General features: G+C 36.9%; 1 protein-coding gene and 1 long non-coding RNA gene across 2 annotated transcripts in view; one reads left to right on the top strand and one right to left on the bottom strand.

The window, feature by feature from the left end:
• TTC6 (tetratricopeptide repeat domain 6) overlaps positions 1–21,144 on the top strand; it is an 87,016-nt gene that overhangs the window by 46,089 nt on the left and 19,783 nt on the right. Inside the window, exons 7-11 of the mRNA XM_037834869.1 lie at positions 2,302–2,436; positions 4,137–4,286; positions 6,285–6,425; positions 7,718–7,831; positions 14,262–14,381. Of these exons, the coding sequence (XP_037690797.1) occupies positions 2,302–2,436; positions 4,137–4,286; positions 6,285–6,425; positions 7,718–7,831; positions 14,262–14,381 (660 nt within the window). The remainder of the gene's footprint in view (positions 1–2,301; positions 2,437–4,136; positions 4,287–6,284; positions 6,426–7,717; positions 7,832–14,261; positions 14,382–21,144) is intronic.
• The window catches only part of LOC119532448, a 116,769-nt gene that overhangs the window by 25,688 nt on the left and 69,937 nt on the right, over positions 1–21,144 (bottom strand). The window contains exon 4 of the long non-coding RNA XR_005216545.1: positions 13,105–13,187. This is a non-coding gene — a long non-coding RNA (uncharacterized LOC119532448). The remainder of the gene's footprint in view (positions 1–13,104; positions 13,188–21,144) is intronic.

A 21,144-nucleotide genomic window follows, 5' to 3' on the forward strand; every position in this document is an offset into this window, starting at 1 on the left:
TCTTTAGCTGTATCTTCTTTTATTTCAATAATCCTTTTCACTTCATTTGATAGTTTTCAAATCTTGCTAGTCATTCCTAATCATCTCCTTTTATTTCATCTTATACTTCAAGCTTATTTCTTCAAAAATGTCATAAACCGATATTTTATATCTGAGACTTCTGATTTTGCATTTCTTAGATATCAAAGACTGTTGATAGGTCTGCCAGTTCTTACTCATAGTAGCTTGCCTCTTTCTGTGCTCATGATCTTTGTTTACAAGCTTCTTGCTTGTAGGAATCCAAAGGCTTAAATTGAAGCCATTTTCCTCCAGATAAGATTTGTGTCCATTGCTGCAGGAGCCAGGGCATATCATGGCCTGGGATTACTCTGGCCCCCTGAGCCTTCCAATCCAATGAAGAGGTGCCAGACTCCACTTTTCCTCTTTGCTGCTGACCCATTAGGCAATATCCACATTGTGATGCTGCCATAGGCATATGCCAGCCATGCAACCCCTCTCCTTCTATCCTTCATATACCACTCAGCCTTTGGTTATGGTGTCTGAGTGTGCATGAAAATGCAGGTCAGCTGACACCCTGCTTGCAGCCTTGTAAGACCCAGAGTGGAGGACCCAGCTAATCAATGCCTGACCTCTTGATCTGTGGAACTGCGAGATAGTAAATGTGTGTTGCTTTCAGATGATAAGTTTGTGGTGATTTGATTCTTGACAAAAGAAAACTAATATACCCCTGGTTCAGAAGGGACTGCTCTTACTAGTTTTGTTAGTGACTCCCTTATTGTGAATTCAGTGGTCATTTCTCAATATGTATCTTTGTCTATTTTTCTTCAACATTTGAAGTTGTTGATCTCTCCATCATTTTAGAAATACTCTTTTACAGTTTATTTCCCCCACCCCATCCCCTCATTTGCCCTAGCCAGAGAGCTGGGGTCACCTTTGACTGCTTCTCCTCCGTTCAATCAATAATGAAGTTCTCTTGGTTCTACTTTCTAAATATCTCTCAAGTCTACTTTCTTTAGAACATATTTTTATTTTGTTTGAATTATGAGAACAGTGTTGTACTCCTCCAAGCTTTTATCTACAAATCAGCCAAAGGGCTGTTTTCAGAAAATAAATATGGTGTCTATCTTATTGGTTAGTCCACCAAAGCTCCCTGAGGAGACTTCTTACAGTAGTGAAAGAGAGGGGGGTGGGACATCAACCAGAGGGGGAAGCAAGAGGAAGCAGAGATTTGTTAATTCCAATTTAAATGAGATTGAAGAATTGCACAGATCGATGGACTCAAAGAGACAGTAAGAGGCAGCAATCCAAAGAAGGAAGGAAATAATGGTTTGAGTTCAGGTGGAACAGAAGGAGCTGGGGTCAAGAACACAGCGTGAGGAATTAGCTCCAGAAAAGAGAAGAAAAGAAACTTTTTAAATACAGGAGACAGACAGGTGAAAATGGATGAAGATATAGATACATTAAAAAGCAAGAAAAAGGAAAATTGGGAAGGTGATCCATTTTCTTTATGGCAAGGCCATATGCTAGAGAGTGAGGACAGAGGGATGGGTGTTGAGATGGGTTGTAAATGTGAAGTAGCTGCTAAAGAGGATCAAGAAAGGGCGTTTAGCATATCTACATTAAATCTCATTGTTTCTCTGACAACTTAATGCAATTAAGAAAATGGGCTAAAGAGTAACAGGTATTTTTATTTCTATAAAGTTATATACAATAATTAGTTGATTGTTAAATGGCATTTCTATCAGCTAATTGGATTATTATTTTTTTTAATTAATGAGTTTCAACTATTATGACTAAATAACCTAAATGGGTGATTTTTGATGATAGTTTATTTTCTGGTGCCAGTGGAAGCCCATTAAGAGCACAGCAGGACAAAATAAAGGTTGATTAAGATTACATCAGATATTATCAGATTCTTTACTACTAAGTGGTATTGCAATATTCCATTCAGGAAAATTATCAGGAAATTGGTTGTAAATTAAGCATTAATGTCTGACTTAAAACTATAAGAAAATGGAATTTAAAATTTCAAAATTATGATTCAAAAATCCATGTGTACAAGCCTGCTAAGCACCAGCTCCCAGTGCAGCCACCTTGCTGGGTCGTGCTGAGATCAGACTCCCCAGCTGGGTCCTCTTTTCAGTGTACCAAGAAGATCTGTGATTTTCCCAGGGCTTCATGTCCTCATGGGAAATGAGAGCAGGTCTGTGTGCTTAGAGTTCTTTCTAATATTTAGGGCTATAATGCTAAATAAATATTATAAAGAAATATTCCCACTCCCCCCCTTTTTTATTATTATAGGAAGCTGTGAGGACATTTAAAAAGGCATTGGATGTGTTTTCTCATTCTGATAAAGGACCAAATATCACAGTGGCTTCAGCAGACTGTCTGTATAACATGGGCCTTTGTTATGTGGAGGACGGCAATTTACAAATGGTATTTTGTTTATTTAGGAGTACAGGTTATTTGTGATTTTGAGATTTGATTGCTTGCATTCAACTCTATTTCTCAAAGCTACCTATACAGTGACTAATTCAAACCTTCTCATAAAGCTTGGCATTGTTGTTGTGTCACATTGATTTAGAGGTCAGTCTGCACTCTGCAATACCTAGTACATTGTTTTATTTAATCAATACACTTTATTTAACATTTCTTTAACAATATGCTAAAGACTAATGTGTGTTTCCCACCAAAACAGTAAATCTAATTGTAAAATACTATTTCAAAATAATTTCGTCACCTGATTTATTAAATCATCAAGCACTTTAAAATGACAATGTAATGTAATGTAAATAAATGGAAAATGATTAGGACATTCTTTTGCTTCTCTTATTAACTAAGCAATTGAAAAATTCACATCAGGTTGAAACTTGTTATTAAGATGGCTAGTTTCATTGAAAACCAGTTGATTCAATTATGTTTTTATGAAGTGTCAAGCTGTTTTGCACAATTGTACACTTCAAAATTGTTGAGAATGTGATAAATATGTAAAATAATATTATACAATGGTTAATGTTAGGTATTCCATGACTCCATCTCTACAAACACACACACTCACATACACAGAGAGACATCAATACATACCTTATAACCTAAATAACCTTGAAAAAGCATAAAACTTGATTAGTTCCATTAAAAAATTCCAATAAATATAAGATTAATTAATAAATTTTTGCTTTGTTTATAGTTTATTTTTTATTTTTTATTTTTTATTTTTTTACAACCAGAACAAATCCAGCTTTGCTTTACAAAGTTGGGGTGAATTTTGGAGTTTCACTGTTGTGAAATGTCATCACTATGTATCTGCTATGGTTTTTTGAAACGTCATGGAAAATAAATGTGCATGCTGTGATTTCTTTGATGAAACTCATTCTTAAGAATAATGGTTAAAATTACATTCTTAAAAGTATTATAACTTAATTTTTTGTTTCCTGACTGCTGAAACAAATACCATGCAAGGGTTGACTTAAACAATGGGAATTTATTGGCTCATGGTTTTGAAGCTAGGAGAAGTCTAAAGTCAATGCCTCATCTAGAAGATGCTTTCTCCCAGAAGACTGGCTTCCTGGGACTGGCTGCAGCAATCCTAGATCTTTGGCTTTTCTTTCACATGGCAGTGTACTTGGTGGCCTCTGCTGGCTTCTCTTTTCTCTTCTAGGGTTCTCCTGACTTCCAGCTTTTGGCTGTTCCCTGTGGCTTTCTCCTATCTGCCTGAATTTCATTCTGCTTACAAAGGACTCCGCTAATAGGATTAAGGCCCTTCCTGATTCAGCTGGGTCACACCTTAACGGAAATAACCTCATCAAAAAGTTTTTCACATCTACATGAATGGATTAAGTTTAGGAACATTTTTTTTTTTTTTTTTCTGGAGTACATAGCTCCAAGCCACCACACCTAACAACATGGATTATGTAGACATTAGTCTGGAAATAAGTAAACCTATAAATTATAACAATAAAGCCAGCTTGTTCATAAATATTACTTCTTGTTTGCTCTACAAGGATTATTGGGAGAAATGTATATAAAGTGACCAATTAGTGAAAACTTTTTAAAAATAGTTACATAATGTAATTTATTAACATTTCAAAATAATATTCTTACCAAATGATTTACTTTTTAATGATATGCTCTTCTAGGCTTATGATTCTTTTACAAAAGCTGTGAAAGCAAATCCTGATTTTGCAGAAGGCTTTTATCAAAGAGGGCTTTGTAAAGTAAAGCTCCACAAGGATAACTCAATCCTGGATTTTAATCATGCAATTACCCTCAATCCAAAACATTACCAGGTATTTAAATGAACAATTTCAGTGATTTGAACAGTGTATTAATTATGCTAAAATTATTAAATTCTTTATATGCCACTGTTTTTAGATAGCAATTACTGGTTACTTTGCTTACTTTTCAACCAACTATATATTATGATCACTTGCTGTATTGAACAACATTCAAAGTAAAACTGCTGTTGGACTCAGGTGACATTCAAATGTTGGAGTATGTGTTCAGATGGGTTCCTTTTTCACTCTTCCCCAGCCATGTCCATGAATTCTCTGTTAAACCTGAACAGATGCCAGTCTTCATCTGAAGAAAGGTCTAAAGCCCCCTGATGAGTAGTCAATACAAGTTGGTTCCAAATGATGACAAGAAAGTGCATTGGCTTCTGATGGGTATCTGACTTAGCCTCTTTAGAATTTCAGCTCCAATACCTAGACCCATCAGGGCTAAAGAATACATGGCAAATCCAATGGTCACTATACCTGATGGTTTATGTTGATTGTGTACTTCTGCAGTCAAGCAGTAGTAAAGGAGGTTGTCTCTAAAGCCATCCCTGAGTAAATCTGTTGCTGTTAACTTCACTGTGGCTGGCATTTTTTCTTAAGTAGCCAATTCTTAACCAGCACAGGATTTCAGAGCAGTCTTGAGCCTCCATAGTTCTTGCAAAGAATTCATGTCTGGTTGGCTCATGCCTGGTTTTTTCATGCCCACTTGGTTCCTTCCAACAAACTAAATTTTGACAACCCAGTAATCTGTATTTTCCCTTTGAACTAAAAGGACTATCTATAATGTTACTGAGCAGTGGGCTCACTCTCTAATGCACACAGAATCCAATACTGTGACACCAGGATTTTGAGAAAAGGAGTTTTACTGTGACGTCTGGCAAGGAGACAGGAGGCAAGCTCAAATCTGTCTCCCCAGTCCAAGAATTAAGGAACATTTGTAGGATGGAAACAAAGGGAGGTGGGGACAGTGACAGGGATTCAGGTTGGCATATTCTGATTGGTTGTTTATAGGACTGTCTATGTGTAGTAGAAATATACCCGTGGGCCCAATCTTATCTTCCTTGTTGAGGGACTCTTTGCGTTTTATTGCTTCTGATGACTCCTCATCCCTGTAATCTTGGTGCTGAGGAAGGTGATTTTCATTCCTAGTGTCTCAAGGGTTGTTCAAGGGACAAGAAGCTGTGTGTCTGCGCATGTGGCTAAATTTGACTGCTTGTAAAAGAAGCTCAGGAAAGAATTTTAGTTATGGAAGAGGAAAAATCCTCAAGTTGATTTGTCCTGAATCTCGATTTTTAGTTAGGACTCCTGGCTCTCTCACCCACGGTTTCAATAACAAGGATATTACATCTGCAAAAGTGCTTTGTGAACTGTTATGCATATAAATATTGTTAGTATTTCAATATATCTTTTAATAATTATAGTTTTATATACTATATTATTAATTTTATTTACTTCTTGGTTTGCTATCACATTGACTCCTACCTTTTAATAAAGAGACTGTAGAGATACAACATTGAATCAGTGAAGCTTGATGGGATCCTGATTTTTTTAGTTTATTCAAGACTTAGTTTTCATAATTGGGGGAATTTGATGATAGACTAAATATTAGAAGATTTTTGAGAATTAATGTTAGCTTTCTTAGACATATAATAGTAGTGTGTTTATGTAGGAGAACGTTCTTCATAGGAGATGGCATGCTTAAGACTTGATAAGTAGACATCGACAACTTATTTTCAAACAGTACAGCAAAAAATAGATAAAATAAATATGGCAAAATGCTAATGATGATTGAATCCAGGGGGTGGGTATATGGCCGTTCATTGTACTATTATTTCAGTTATTCAGTATATTTGAAATTTTTCATAATAAAATAGTGGGAAAAAAGATTTTACAGTTTATACCATATTTGTGTGGCATAGATTTGTTGAAAGTACCATATATTTTGGTAGAATTTATGCTGTTACTAAAGTATCTTTCCCTGCTTTCCTCCTCTCTTTCTCTGAAAAGGCATATTTAAGTCGAGTAGCCTATTATGGCTTGAAAGGCAGATACTCCAAAGCAATCTTGAATTGTAACGAAGCCATAAAAATTTACCCTGAGAGTGCCCGTGCCTTCCTCTACAGAGGAGTTCTGAAATATTACAACAAGGTAGGTTCAATCCTGCCTTGTTAACTGAGATTTTAGAGTGGGTGGTTTCTCAGGATGCCAAATGGGGACTCACTTCCTTTTTTTCCTTTGTGATAGGAGAAACGCCCTGGTGTGAAGGGCAGAACTACATAGAATACTTTACTCTTTCAAAGTGTGTTAAGAGGGATTTTGATTTATAATTTTTTCAAATTCGTTTTTGACATTTACATTTAAAATAACATTCAGTTTTATTAAGAAAGTAATAAAATTTATTAAGTAGTATATAGTAATTGTAGATAATTTGGAAAACACAGAAGGAAATAAAGGAGAAGATTAAAACTATCTGTTATGCCACCACCAAATGATAATTCCTGAGAGCATTTTGGTGTATTTGCATTTAGGCTTTCTATTTTCCTGGTAATACATGACAGATGATTACCAAAACTAGGACTATGTTATTTGAATAATTGTGTGTTGTGCCCTGGTTTTTACATGTAATCTTTGAAGATACCATTTTTAAAAAATGATTGCATAATATTCCGTCATATTTTTTTAACCATTTTATTGGTGGACATTTAGATTGTTTTCAAGTTTTTACTGTTTTACTATTTAAAATAATGTGGTTATGCACAACTGAATAGAAAATCACTGTCTGAGTTTATGTTTAGTTTCTAAATGGAAATTACTGGGTCACAGAGTATGAGCATCACTTACCAGTTGACATGCGATGTCGCCTGGAATACTTTGTTTCTCCCTACTTTTCTTTTCCGACCTTTCTTTGTAGCTATTTCATATTAATAATTTTGCAAACAACACCTTAAAGCAAAAGTAAGACCTTGCATTACAGGTTAATTCCATGAAAATTACTGTTTCTCTCTATATAAGGTATCAAGAAAGAATCAAAGACAAAGCAAAAGAGAACGTGAATAGAAAACATTATGATAATGTGATATTAGAGCACGAGTGACAGAAGCAAGCAAGCTCTGGTGAATGTTTGCTGGATGAATGTGGCTTGCTTCTCTTTTACCAACAAGAACTATAATTTTCACCTTGCCATATAGCAACATTAGTAATACGATACAGTTAAAGTTATTTATACATTTAATTTTATGTGCCGGTAGAAGTAACTATAATAATTCCTTCTAAGCGATCTCCTTAACTAACTCCCTGAAAGATTAACTTGGTTGTCTTAATGTCACAGCTTTAAATGTGTGCTCCGAAAACTCTGACAGAATCAAGAATTTATTTTACAGTTAAATTTCAGTACATTATGGTTTACCCTTCTCAACTAATTATTTTTTTTTTTTTTGTAGACTTATAACCTAGCAATTACAGATTTAACCACAGTTATCAACCTGGACAAAAACAGTTATATAGCATTTTATAACAGAGCAATATGTTATACCAAAATAAAGGAACTTCAAATGGTAAGATTACCATTTTAATAAACATGTTTACAGAATTTTTATTATTTAAAGAATACCCTGTTCTAAGTAGCATCTTTTATGTTTGGATGGATTTCTGTCAAAGTTATATGTAAAGCATTATCTCATTACTTCTGTTATAATTTTGGAAAATAATTCCTGTGGAAATACACACACAGAAATCTTGAGAAGCCAAAGAACCATTTCAAAGGGCATTTAGTTTATTAGTGCTCATCAAATGTTCTTATATAATCTCTGCAATGATTCATATGAAAAATTCACTTTACAATCCTTATATAAAGCACTTTAAGGCATAAATCATTAAAATATATATTACATAATTAATTCTCAATGGAGTAATTCTCATTTGTTTCTACTGATCACACCTCAACCAGAATTTTTAAGCAGTGATCACTAGCAATACTGTTGCTTAAAATTTTCAACATGAGGTAAATGGTTTTTGGAGGTAATTTTCATACGGTGCTCAGACCATAGACACAGCGGGAAGATTTGGCTCTGGGGACTGGGACTCGCTAGTACTGAGCCGGCCTAACTGATGACTGCAGCAAACCCTATTCTCCATTTGTTTTGATCCAGCTTCTACCTGTGCAAAACCTTTTATATTTTCTAATATGACTCCCTCTCTTCCGGCCCCCTAGTGAGTTTAGTCGTTTTTCAATCAGGATTCCTCACTGCGAGGCAGGTGGTCAGTGGTCTCTTCGTGTTTTGTCCCTCTGCATATTTCTCTTTCTCTCCTTTCCATTTGTCTCCCCCTCATTTTTACCCCACTTCCTTGGTAAATGAAGCATTCCTTTACAATACCTTCCCCTCATGTCTCATTCCTGGTACTCTGTGAGGACACACTCCCCAATCTCCTTGAAACTTTGGAAGTCATCCTGCTTAAAACGTTGAGAAATTCAGAAATTCATACTCTATGGAAAGGAAGAAGGTGGGAAAACAGTTTCTATGTAAGAGGACGTAGAATTCCTGATAACCAGACTATCAGGTTCCCTCCAGAAATGTTGACAAATGAATAATTAATTTATAACCAAGAATTCTGAAGATTTTAAGAGCCAAGTACAGGATCATTTATGAGAGGAGACCACATAGCAGGCGTCTTTGACTTGCTCCCTTCCATCCCCCACTCCTTTCTGGGTAACCTTGAAGCTGCAAACAATGGGCTGGGGAGGGGCAGGAACTCCCATTTTTGTTATCTCAGGCATGTAAAAAAAGCCACTTCCCCCTTAATAAAGAAAATGCAAAACTACCTAAATAAAGCCTGACTGAATTAGAATAATAAAATATTGGTGATTTTAGTGTTGCTCATTTTACGGATTAAGAAATGGAAGTAGGGAGAGGTTAGAAAACTCATCCCAGTCACCCAGGGAGTTAGAGACCAGTATCAGTGCTCACAGGTGTGTTTGCTTCTGGGTTAATACAGTCTTGTAAAACCATCTGACCTCCAGCTTGTGCACCGGATGTCATTTACCACATTTACCAGAGTCACCTCCTTCACCTCTTTCTCCCCATTCCTGCCATCTCCAGGCTGGGAATGCCCAAATATCTTTCTGCAGAACAATGCACTCGGGCATTCTTTAAGATACGGTTTCATAAAAGCCAAGCAAAGGTGAATTCGGGGTCCTATCACTTTTTTTTTTTTTTTTTTGCTGTTTTTTTTTTTTAATTGAGATTGTTCACAAACCATACAATTATCCAAAGATCCAAAGTGTACAATCAGTTGCCCATGGTGCCATCATACAGCTGTGCGTCCATCACCACAATTAATTTTTTTCAAGTTTTAGAACATTTGCAATGTTTTTAGAACATTTTCATTACTCCAGAAAAGAAACAAAGACAAAGAAAAAAAACTCAAATCCTCCCATACCCCTAACCACCCCCCTCCATTATTCATTCATAGTTTTGGTATAGTACATTTGTTACTGTTGATGAAAGAATGTTAAAATACTAACTGTAGTATATAGTTTGCAATAGGTATATATATTTTTCTGTATGCCCCTCTATTATTAACTTATAGTTACAGTGTCATACATTTGTTCTAGTTCATGAGAGAGATTCTACTATTTGTACAGTTAATCACAGATATTGTCCACCACAAGATTCACTGTTTTATATATTTCCACCTTTTAACCTCCAACTTTCCTTCTGGTGATGTACATAACTCTGAGCTTACCTTTTCCACCACCTTCACACATCTTTCAGCACTGTTATTCTCACAACATGTACCATCGCCTCTGTCCATTTCCAAATGTTTAAGTTCACCCTAGTTGAACATTCTGCTCATAATAAGCAACCGCTCCCCATTCTTCAGCCTCGTTTTATATCCTAGTAACTTATATTTCATGTCTATGAGTTTACATATTACAATTAGTTAATATCAGTGAGACCCTGCAATATTTGTCCTTATGTGTCTGTCTTTATTTCCCTCAACAAAGTGCCCTCAAGTTTTCTTCATCAACCCATTTTTTTTAAGACGCTTTTGTTCACACACCATGCATTCCGTCCTAAGTAAACAATCATTGGTTCCCTGTATAGTTACATATTTATGTATTCAGCACCATTGCTACTATCTATATAAGGACATCTCCGTTTCTTTCACAAAGAAGGAGGAAGAGTCAAAGAAGGTAGAGGGACAAAAGAAAAAGGAAAAAGAAAGAGGGAGAAAAAAATGACAGCCAGGAAGCAACAAAAGGAAAGACAGCATTAAACTAAAGTAGAAGAGTCAGACAACATCACCAATGCCAGAAGTCCCATACCCTTCCCCTAAGTCCCCCCCATATGCATTTAGCTTTGGTATATTGCCTTTGTTATATTAAAGGAAGCATAATACAATGTTTCTGTTAATTGTAGTCTCTAGTTTGCATTGATTGTATTTTCCCCCCATTCCCACCCTATTTTTAACATCTTGTAATGTTGACATTCATTTGTTCAACCTCATGTAAAAACATATTTGTACCTTTTATCACAATCGTTGAGCACCCTAGGCTTCACTGAGTTATACAGTCCCAGTCTTTATCTTTCTTCTTTCATTCTGGTGTGCCACATAGTCCTAACCTTCATCTTTCAACCATGCTCACTGTCATCTTTGTTCAGTGTACTTACATTGTTGTGCTACTATCTCCCAAAACTGTTTTCCAAACCTCTCACTCCTATCTTTTCCTTTCTGTCTGCAGTACTTCCTTTAGTGTTTCCTGTAGAGCAGGTATCTTGTTCACAAACTCTGTCATTGTCTGTTTGTCAGACAATATTTTAGCCTCTCCCTCATATTTGAGGGACAGCTTTGCCAGATATAGGATTCTTGGTTGGTGGTTTTTCTCTTTCAGTATCTTAAATATATCACCCCAGTTCCTTCTCGCCTCCATGGTTTCTGTTGAGTAATCTGCACATAGTCTTAATCAAGCTTCCTTTGTATGTGATGGATTGCTTTTATTTTGCTGCTTTCAGGATTCTCTCTTTGTCTTTGACGTTTGGTAATCTGATTATTAAGTGCCTTGGCATAGGCCTATTCAGATCTATTCTGTTTGGGCTATGCTGCACTTCTTGGATCTGTAATTTTATACTTTCATAAGAGATAGGAAATTTTCATTGATTGCTTCCTTTATTATTGTTTCTGCCCCTTTCTGCTTCTCTTCTCCTTCTGGGACACCAGTGACACATACAGTCCTGCATTTCTTTTTGTCCTTAAGTTCCTGGAGACATTGCTCATATTTTTCCATTCTTTTCTCTATCTGTTCTTTTGTGTGTAGGCTTTCAGGTGCCTTGTTTTCCAGTTCCTAAGTGTTTTCTTCTGCCTCTTGAGATCTGCTGTTGTATGTTTCCATTGTGTCTTTCATCTCTTGGGTTGTGCCTTTAATTTCCATAGATTCTGCCAGTTGTTTTTTCAAACTTTCAATTTCTACCTTATGTATGCCCGGTGTTTTCATCATACACTTCATCTCTTTTGCGAAATCTTCTCTAAACTTTTTGAATTGATTTAGTATTAGTTATTTCAATTCCTGTATCTCAGTTGAAGTGTAAGTTCCTTTGTCTGGGCCATAACTTCATTTCTCTTCGTGTAGGTTGTAGTTTTCTGTTGTCTAGGCATCTGGTTTCCTTGGTTATGCCAATCAGGTTTTTCTAGACCAGAACGGGTCAGGTCTTAGAAGAAGGCAATAGTATCAGGTTTCCCTGAGGGTGTGTCTTAGAAGATTGGTGCACCCTGTGAGGCCTCAAGTCACGGTGCTTTTCCGCCCAGCAGGTGGCACCTGTCAGCCTGTAGCTGCAGACTGTAAGGAGGTGTGGCCTGTGGCTGTTTTTTCCAGGCTCTGGGGTCAGGTTCCAAATGGAGGGCAGGTAGTAAAGCTGGGCCCCACTTCTTTCCTCTTAGGGAAGACACCCCCCCAGGGAGGGGTCATTAGCATTTGAATAGACTGTGCCTGTGCTGTCTCCATCTTTGTCTGGGTCAGAGTGCTGGGGACTGAAAATGGCTGAGGCTTTCTCCACTAAGCCAAAAAATGGACAGAAAGCCCCCTTTAGGGCCAGTCCATGGCCACCCTCTGGCTTGCCAAGGTCGGTCATCACCAAACGCCTGTGTCATAGCTTGTATTGAGCAGTCCATACTTGTTAATTAAAACCCCAGTTGGAGCTCAGCTGAGCTGTATCTGCTTGCTGGGGAGAGAGCTGCTCTCTAGCACTGCAAGGCTTTGCAGTTCAGGCCATGGGGGGAGGGGTCTCCTGGCTTCGATCCACAAGTTTTACTTACAGATTTTATGCTACAATCTCAGGCATTCCTCCCAATTCAGGTTGGTGTATGATGAGTGGACAGTCATGTTTTTCTCCCCACAGTTATTCCAGATTATTTACTTGTTGTTCCTGGTTGTTTATTAGTTGTTCCAGGGGGACAAACTAGCTTCCACTCCTCTCTATGCCGGCATCTTCTTCCATCTCTCCCTATCACTTTTTATTAATAAAAATAATAACAACTACTGCTTATTTTGGGTTTATTATGTGACAGGTACCAGGCTAAATGCATTACCAACATACTATTGAAATATTTTTAAATTAGATCCTTACAGCAATATGACTGCAAATATCCCAGTTTTGCAGATGAGGAAACTAAACTGAGCCTTAACATTAAGGAACTTTCCCAAGACCACAAAGCTTTTAATAGCAGAGACTTGATCCAGATACATGATAGGCCAAAACTCTGTCAGCCTTTTAATCTTAACCTCTGTATTCCGCCCCTGCCACCTCATTGACCTTGATGAAATCTCATTTACCTGCTTTTGTTTCTTCTTGTATCACATATGCAGCTGGCTCAGTGGAGCTCTAGGGCATCTTAGAGGTTTTGCTTTCTGTGATTCTGCGAAAGGAAAAGTCATACAATATTTGAGCTAACATTTTAGGTCTTCTCCTAAGCAGTTCTAATTATTTTTAAGTACTGGCAATACTTATTTATTATGCTACGGCATGCATATAGGCTATTTAATTGAACAATTATTTGAGATACTTGAGTACCGAATCATGAAACACTAGAGGACAACAAATGAGCAAATAGTAAAATATTATTTATTTGCTATTTTTCAGTTAGCATGTTCTACAGGCATATAAGATTTGGCCCTTTTCTGATCAAACCAGATGGCTCTTTTGGTTAAAATGTTCAGTAGGAAAATTATTGAAGAGACACAGCCCCAACCCAAATTTGGAGTTCTTCTAGTACTTGGTGCAGAATCAATGACTGGTATAAACTTGTTTACTAGGTGATCAAAAATAGTAATAACAATAAAGGTAATGAATGGAGAAAATTTTTCTTAGTTGACTAATTTTCAGCTTAGACTAATGTCTTTTAAAAATGAGTATACCTATCAAATATTTTGAGATGATTTTCCAACAAGTGTGTATTAGTTTTATTAAGGCCCATTAAAAAATTGATGCACAATTTATTCATCCAACAAAAATTTATTGAATGCCTAGTATGTGCCCAGCGCCAAAGTTATTGGGCTACACTGGTAAAAAAAATGGAAAAGGTCTGCTCCCACAGAACTTAGATCAATGAGGAAAACAAACACCAAAAATAAATTAAAAGTCAAATGGTAGTAAGTGCTTTGCTTTAAAGTTAACAGTCATTTAGTGAAAATACTGAAGGGTTTTTGCATCCCTTCTAATACATACACAAATGAAAATGTATAGGGTGATTCACAAATAACATGCTAAATGTAAGCACAGTGTGCACCACTTACTAAAAAGTAGTTGTATCATAATATTTAGCTGAGAAGACCCTTCAAATCTAACAAATTATTTTTGGTTGCAAGTTTAAAGTCAAATGAAAGAACTAACTGTAAAGTCTTATTTTGGGCAAAAACACATTTGTCTATGGCTACTGAAGCAAAGTTCTAAAGAGTTAAGCCTAGGTTGCAAATGATTATTTTATTTTTAGGCATTAATAGATTATGGAATTGTGCTTCTTCTTGATGCTGGAGAAACTATAACATTGAATACCTTCATCAATCGTGGACGTATCTACAAAGAACTAGAGCAATATGGCTTTGCATTAGAGGTAAATCTTCCTGTTTAAGTATTAAATATTAAACCATTTGATTTTGCATGTCTATTTCTGAAAACTAGTGAACAAGTTTTAGTTTTGCTATCAGATGGCAATATTAATGAGCAGTAACAACTTTAGCAATAATTGTACTGAAATAATTTGAATGACTAACAGAATGTTTGAAAAAGTGTGTATTTTTACTTTTTATTTTGATTACAGATAAATAGCTACTACATTAAAATAGTTTCTTATTTGATGAAATACATTATCAAGACTGTCATATCCCACAAAGAAGTATCTTCACTATATACAAGGATGAATTATTTGGCAAAAAAACCCCACAACAAAACAAAAACTGATTTATGTATCATTTACTCTGAGGCTTGGTGTTAACTTTTTCTCATTCACAATTTCCACCATTCCCCATTAAAAATACATAAAACTAAATCTGCTTGGGCAGAAAATAGCTGCTCAAAATAAGCTACTTGGAACAGGCTAAGTTAGTCAGAACAGACATTCAGAATGGCAATAGAAGATAGCATATGCAGTATATTAAAAAGAAATATGCAGTGTAACATGTATTTCATTATAGAATAAACAAAATCCATCATTCTCGTTTTTATCTTTTATTTTTATTGTCTAATTTAAGATAACTTTGAAATTAAGATTAAGAGACACAAGGCAAAAATTAAATAGCAATTTGAGACTTGCAGTTAAATAGTAATTCTGTTTCTTTGTTTCTGAAGAGTTGCAACATAACATTATATAGTGGAGTTTCCTATTCATTTCACCTCCAAAGATGGCTTGTATTATTTTTGTACCTATGGAGTCATCTTTGGAGATTATACCCCACAGAATCATCTACTTATTATTAGGGAAGTGTCTGAGAAATCTTATTTTAAACAGGTTACACTATGATGAAATGTAATTTCAACCATTGCTTTCCTTTAGACTTTTTGATATACTCAAAATATCCTTGAGGCTTTGATGCTTTTAGAATAGGAAAAAAAAAAAAAAAAGTACCGTCAAACGAAAACAAAAGCCAAAACAAAGGATCTCTGAAAACTCCAAGTGCTGGTGTGGATCTGGAACAACTGGCAAAATGCAAAATGATGTAGACCCTCTGAAAAAACAATTTTGCAGTTTCTTTTAAAGTTAAGCATACAGTCACCATATAACCTTTTAATCTTACTCCTAGGTATGTACCCTAGAGAAATGAAAATTTGTTTTCACACAAACCCTTGTGTATAAATATAGCAGGAGCATTATAATTGCCCCAAAACAGAAACAACTCAAATGTCCTTCAAATAAATAAATTGTGGCACATCCATACAGAGGAAGTTAGATTCAAAAGGCTATATATTGTATGATTCCATTTATATGACATCCCCAAACATGCAAAACTGTAGGGTCAGAGAAGACATTGAATGGTACTTGCCAGGGGGAGGGGTGGGATTAGGATTTGCATATTAAAGGGGCATCACAGGGGTGAGGAAACTGTTCTGCATCCTGATTGTGGTGGTGGTTACATTTGTTAAAACTCACAAAACTGCATACTAAAGACACCCTGAAATTTACTCTATGTAAAGTAAAAACTAAATATTAAAAATTAAATAAAAAAAAAGATTCAATGAAGGAAGGAATTTAAGATTGAGTAATAGAGGGGTAGATGAGGAACAAAAAGAGAAGAATCTTAGAACCCACCCAGGAAAAAGTTTTTAGGGAAAGATTGCTTAACAGAGATGTCAAGTAAGATGAGTGCTGAAAATGTATTACTGAATTGATAGTTGCATGACCTTCACAGAAACATATTGATCAGGAGGTTTAGAGGGCAGCTTTTAAACTGGAATTGATTGAGAAGTTAACAGTTAAACTTATTAGATTGAGATATTTATTTATCTCTTCTCTCTCTTGAGAACCTACCATAATGATAGTAAAGGAATAAAGAATATAGTTATGTTGGTTTGAATCTGTTATGTACCACAGAAAATGCCATGTTCTTTTAATCCATCCCTGTGGGGGCAGACCTATTGTGGGTGGGACCTTTTGGTTAGGCTATTTCAATTGAGATGTGACCCAGCCCATTCAAGGTGGGTGTTAATCCTTTACTGGAGTCCTCTATGAGAGAATAAAAGGCAGACACATTTGGAGAGAGCTGAGAGAGAGAGAGAGAGAGACAGACAGACAGACAGACAAACAGACACCCAAGAGATACTAAGCAAGGACCCACACAAATTGGGAGACAGCCACTGAAACCAGTGCCCAGGAGAGAAGGACCAGCAGGTGTTGCCATGTGCCTTACCATGTGACAGAGGAACCCTGAATGCCAGCAGCCTTTCCTCAGAGATGGTGCCTTAATTTGGACATTTTCATGGCCTTAGAACTTGAACAAGCCAACCCATTTCTGGTATATTGCATTCTGGCAGCTTTAGCAAACTGAAACAATAGTGAAAGATAAAGAAAGTATGAGAAGAGATGGCCAACCACCCCAAAATACCATTCCAGATTTTAATGTCTCAAACTTAAATATGAATGAGTAGCCAAGAATCATACACTTGAAGGAAATAAAAGAGAGACAAATATACACAAATTTGTCATAAGTATATGGGATGATGGGAGGATGGGAGGATGGGAGGTATGTGGAGTGGTAGTGTGACAAAGCTAAATTCTATGTAGGAAGAGAATAGTTGTACCACAAAGCTAAAATATGATACTATAAGCATGTTATTTAGATATATGAAATTAACCATGGAAGAGACAATGGTAAGATATAAAAATGATTGCCTCTGGGGAGTGGTGCTCAGGGGTAAGAGAGGTGGGGCAAGGGATCCCTGTGTTAGCATCAGAAGCCTTGTAGTTTTTTAGACCCTGTATACTGTATACACTGATTACTTTAATAAGAATAAAAGTAAACAAAATAAAATATATTTAGAGCCAGCTTACAAATTATACAATAAAATTGGTCTTATTAAACAATAAGAATAATAAGTTGATGGGAGTTGTGAAATGGGGACAGTGAGTGCTGACTAGGTTTTAAGGAGATTGGTAATGTCAAGAACTTGAAGGCTGTTAGGTCAGCGAAAGTGTGACAAAGACTAAAATAACAAAAGACCAGGAATATTACAGAGCAAATTTCCAGAGGAGATGTGAAAGAATGAGGTGAAGAATCCATCCTGACACAGAGAGGAAAATAGTGTGGATGTTTTACTTTTCCTTGGCTGCTTAAGCAAATATCATGCAATAGATTGGCTTAATCAATGAGAAATTATTGGCTCATGGATCGAGGCTAAGAAAAGTGCAAACCAAGGCATCATCAAGATGATGCTTTCTTCCTAAAGACAGATGTTCTGGGGCTGGCGGCCTCTCCTGGCCTCTCCCTTCTTTTCTAGGTTCTGCTGATTTTCAGCTTCTGGCTGCTCCCTCTGTGGCTTTCATTCTGTTTATAAAGGATTCCAGAAGTAGGATTAAGACTCATCCTGATTGAGTTGGGCCACACCTTAATTGAAGTAACCTCATCAAAAAGATCTACTGACAATGGGTTTGTACCCCCAGGAATGGGTTAAGTTTAAGAACATGTTTCTCTGGGGTATGTACAGTTCCAAACCACCACACTCTACCTCTGGATCCCCAAAAGACTTGTTCTTTCTTCATGCAAAATACACTCATTCCATCACAACAGCCCAAAAGCCTTAAGTAATTTCAGTAATAATGCTGAGTACCAAGTCTTATCAAAATCAGTTATGGTGTGGTCTGTCCACAATTTCCCTCTATCTGTAGACACGTGAAACTTACAGAATAAGTTATCTGCTTCCCATTTACAATGAAGAAACAGTCACAGGATAGACATTCCCATTGTAGAAGGGAGAAATTGGAAGAAAACAAGAGTCATGGGTCCCAAACAATTCTGAAACCTAGCAGGGAAAATTCTATTTGATTTCAGCCTGGTGGAGCTGCAGCCCCACCCATGCCAAGTGATTGCATAATGGCCATCTTCTCCCCGAACACACCGAGGTGAAGGCTCCACCCTCTCCAAGCATCTGGATGGTGGACAGGCTCTTTACAAAACCTCAGAGCACAGGCCCCATCCTCTCTGAACACTGGGGTGGTGGCACTCTTCCTGAATAATGGGGTGAAAGACCCACTTCCTCCAAGCACAGGGGCAGATCTACCCTTTCCACATAACTGGTTGGTCCCGCTCTCTTGGCCTGAGGAGATATCTTTGGTTCAGACCTCAGTTTCCATGGTTCTGCCCTTGATGTTATTCTTCCTTCAATTTGTCCCTTCTCTGTCCCTTTTGGTCAGGGCTGGCAATGGATCTGCTAATAAAAATTTTGTTGAAACCATGTTGGCTTTGCATGCAGTTGACAGGGATCCAAACCATCAGACAGAAGAACTTCCCACAGATCCTTTCTGAAAAACTGCATTTCCAATCCTGACTTCTACTGAAATGGCTGAGAGCATCCGTGTTCAGTTAAACTCTCACCTTGAGCCCTATACTCCATAGGCTTACTTTCTGGAAGATCAGGGAATTCCCTAAAAGAGTTGCTTCTGACTCTAGTCACTATCTGGCTAGGCTTACAATTTTCCAGACCATCACATTTATGGTTTCCTTGTGCTTAAGAGTTCAGTTTTCAGTTTATCTCTTTACTCTCACATTTTACTAGAAGTTGTGAAGTGAAACCAGGCTTCACTTTCCACACTTAGCTTGGAAATCTCCTCAGCTAAATATTTAAATTCATTGTTTTCAAGTTCTGCCTTCCATCTGACATCAGAGCTCAATTTTGCCAAGTTTTCTGCCACTTAAAAACAAGGATTACCTTTCTTCCAGTTTCCAATAACACATTCATCTTTTTCTTCTAAGGCCTCATTGGAAGTATCATTGGCATCCATATTTCTACCAATGGTCTCTTCAAAGTAATTTGTGCTTTTTTCCATCAAGCACCTCACAGTTCTTTCACCTTCTATTTGTTACCCAATTCCAAAGCTGTTACCACATTTTTTGGTACTTGCAATAGTAGCACTCCACTCTCCTGGTAACAAAATCTGTTTCAGTTTCCTTGGCTGCTCAAGCAAATACTATGCAATAGATTGGCTTAAACAATGAGAAATTATTGGCTCACGGACTGAGGCTAAGAATAGTGCAAATCAAGGCATCATCAAGGTGATGCTTTCTTCCCAAAGACTGATGTTTTGGGGCTGGCTGCTGGTAATCCTTGGTCCTAGGCTCCTGTCACATAGCAATGCACATGGAGGCCTCTCCTGGCCCCTCCGTTCTTTTCCAGGTTCTGCTGATTTTCAGCTTCTGGCTGCTCCCTCTGTAGCTTTCATTCTACTTATAAAGGATTCCAGTAATAGGATTAAGACTCATCCTGATTGAGTTGGGCCACACTTTAACTGAAGTAATCTTATCAAAAGATCCTACTCACAGTGGATTTATGGCCACAAAAATGGATTGAGTTTAAGAACATGTTTTTCTAAAGTATATAGCCCCAAACCACCACAGTGGGTGAGGGTCATTACAAATAAATTGATCAGTGGAGGGAATGGGAGAGGAGAGGACTTTTTTTGTATATGAGTGACACTGAGAATTTATTTTTTATGATCCTGGTATAATAGACACAATTGATATAGAAGAGAAAAATTATAAAAACTACAGTTAGCTTTATTCTGAATAATGCTGATAATCACCATTTATATCTATTACTGATAATTAATGCCTAATGATCATGTAGCATAATAATGATTATGCATTTAATTTAATGAGCCAAGTTGACTTTTGTAAGTTTTATCTAATTACAAAGGTAAACATGGCATTCTCAGCTTTTTAAGTTCATGGTCATGCCTCACAGCCCCCAAATTTATGGGAATGTATGTAATAAATCTCACTTACACTTGTGAATTTGCCTCCATTTTAGCAGAAATCCTGATTAGGTTGTTTTTGCTTAGATAATAAATTTCTTATTTTCCTCTAAATAGCACCATTTAGTATCAAAATATGCTTCATGAATCTAAGTGGGTAGTCCACACTTACAGATCGACTGTTTCTAATGCTTTCTCCTCCAGTAGGATCCCAGAATGCTCACTTGACCCTACTACTCCCCCTTCCACCCCCAGTAATAGCAGAAAACCCATCCTACTCCACAAGACAGCCAGCCTTCTCCTTTTAATAAAACCAGGGAGGGTTTTGGAAGGAGGAGGGCAGAGGAGAAAGAGAAAGTGAGAGAGAGAGAGAGAGAGAGAGAGAGACTGTGAAACTGTCTATCTTGGTAAGCTCCTCTCTGGTTGGGTGGGTAGAAACCAGGACTTTGACACATACCTTTTGAAGCTGTAGGGTACATGTGTCCCAGCTTCCAAGATGACATTCTGGAGGTATTTCCTTTCACCACTCTAAGGAAGGTTCCAGGGTTCCCCACTGTTTACCTTGGTCAAATGAGGTCACAACCAAAACTGCCCATCAGGATTCCTGCTGAAGCGATCCTCTGGGATGAAACAGGGCCGATTTTGTTCCTTTATGGGTTCTGGACTCTCTTACTTATGAAATGTCCCTTCCCATATTATAGCAAACATTGAAATTGATCTTTATCCCATATCGTATAGTAAGTTGCAATTACATTGTATTTTGATTTATAGATATTGATTTAAATATTTTATTTAATTGAAATTTAGCAATGTTATTCCATTTTTATTTCATGTCTCAAATATTTTTGTAGGGATTTGGAAAGCTTTTAGACTTCAGACACTGTGTCCCTGGTGCTTAATAGACTAGAGGGTTCTG

This window comes from Choloepus didactylus, chromosome 4 (assembly GCF_015220235.1).
Source record: "Choloepus didactylus isolate mChoDid1 chromosome 4, mChoDid1.pri, whole genome shotgun sequence".
NCBI classification, from domain to species: domain Eukaryota; kingdom Metazoa; phylum Chordata; class Mammalia; order Pilosa; family Megalonychidae; genus Choloepus; species Choloepus didactylus.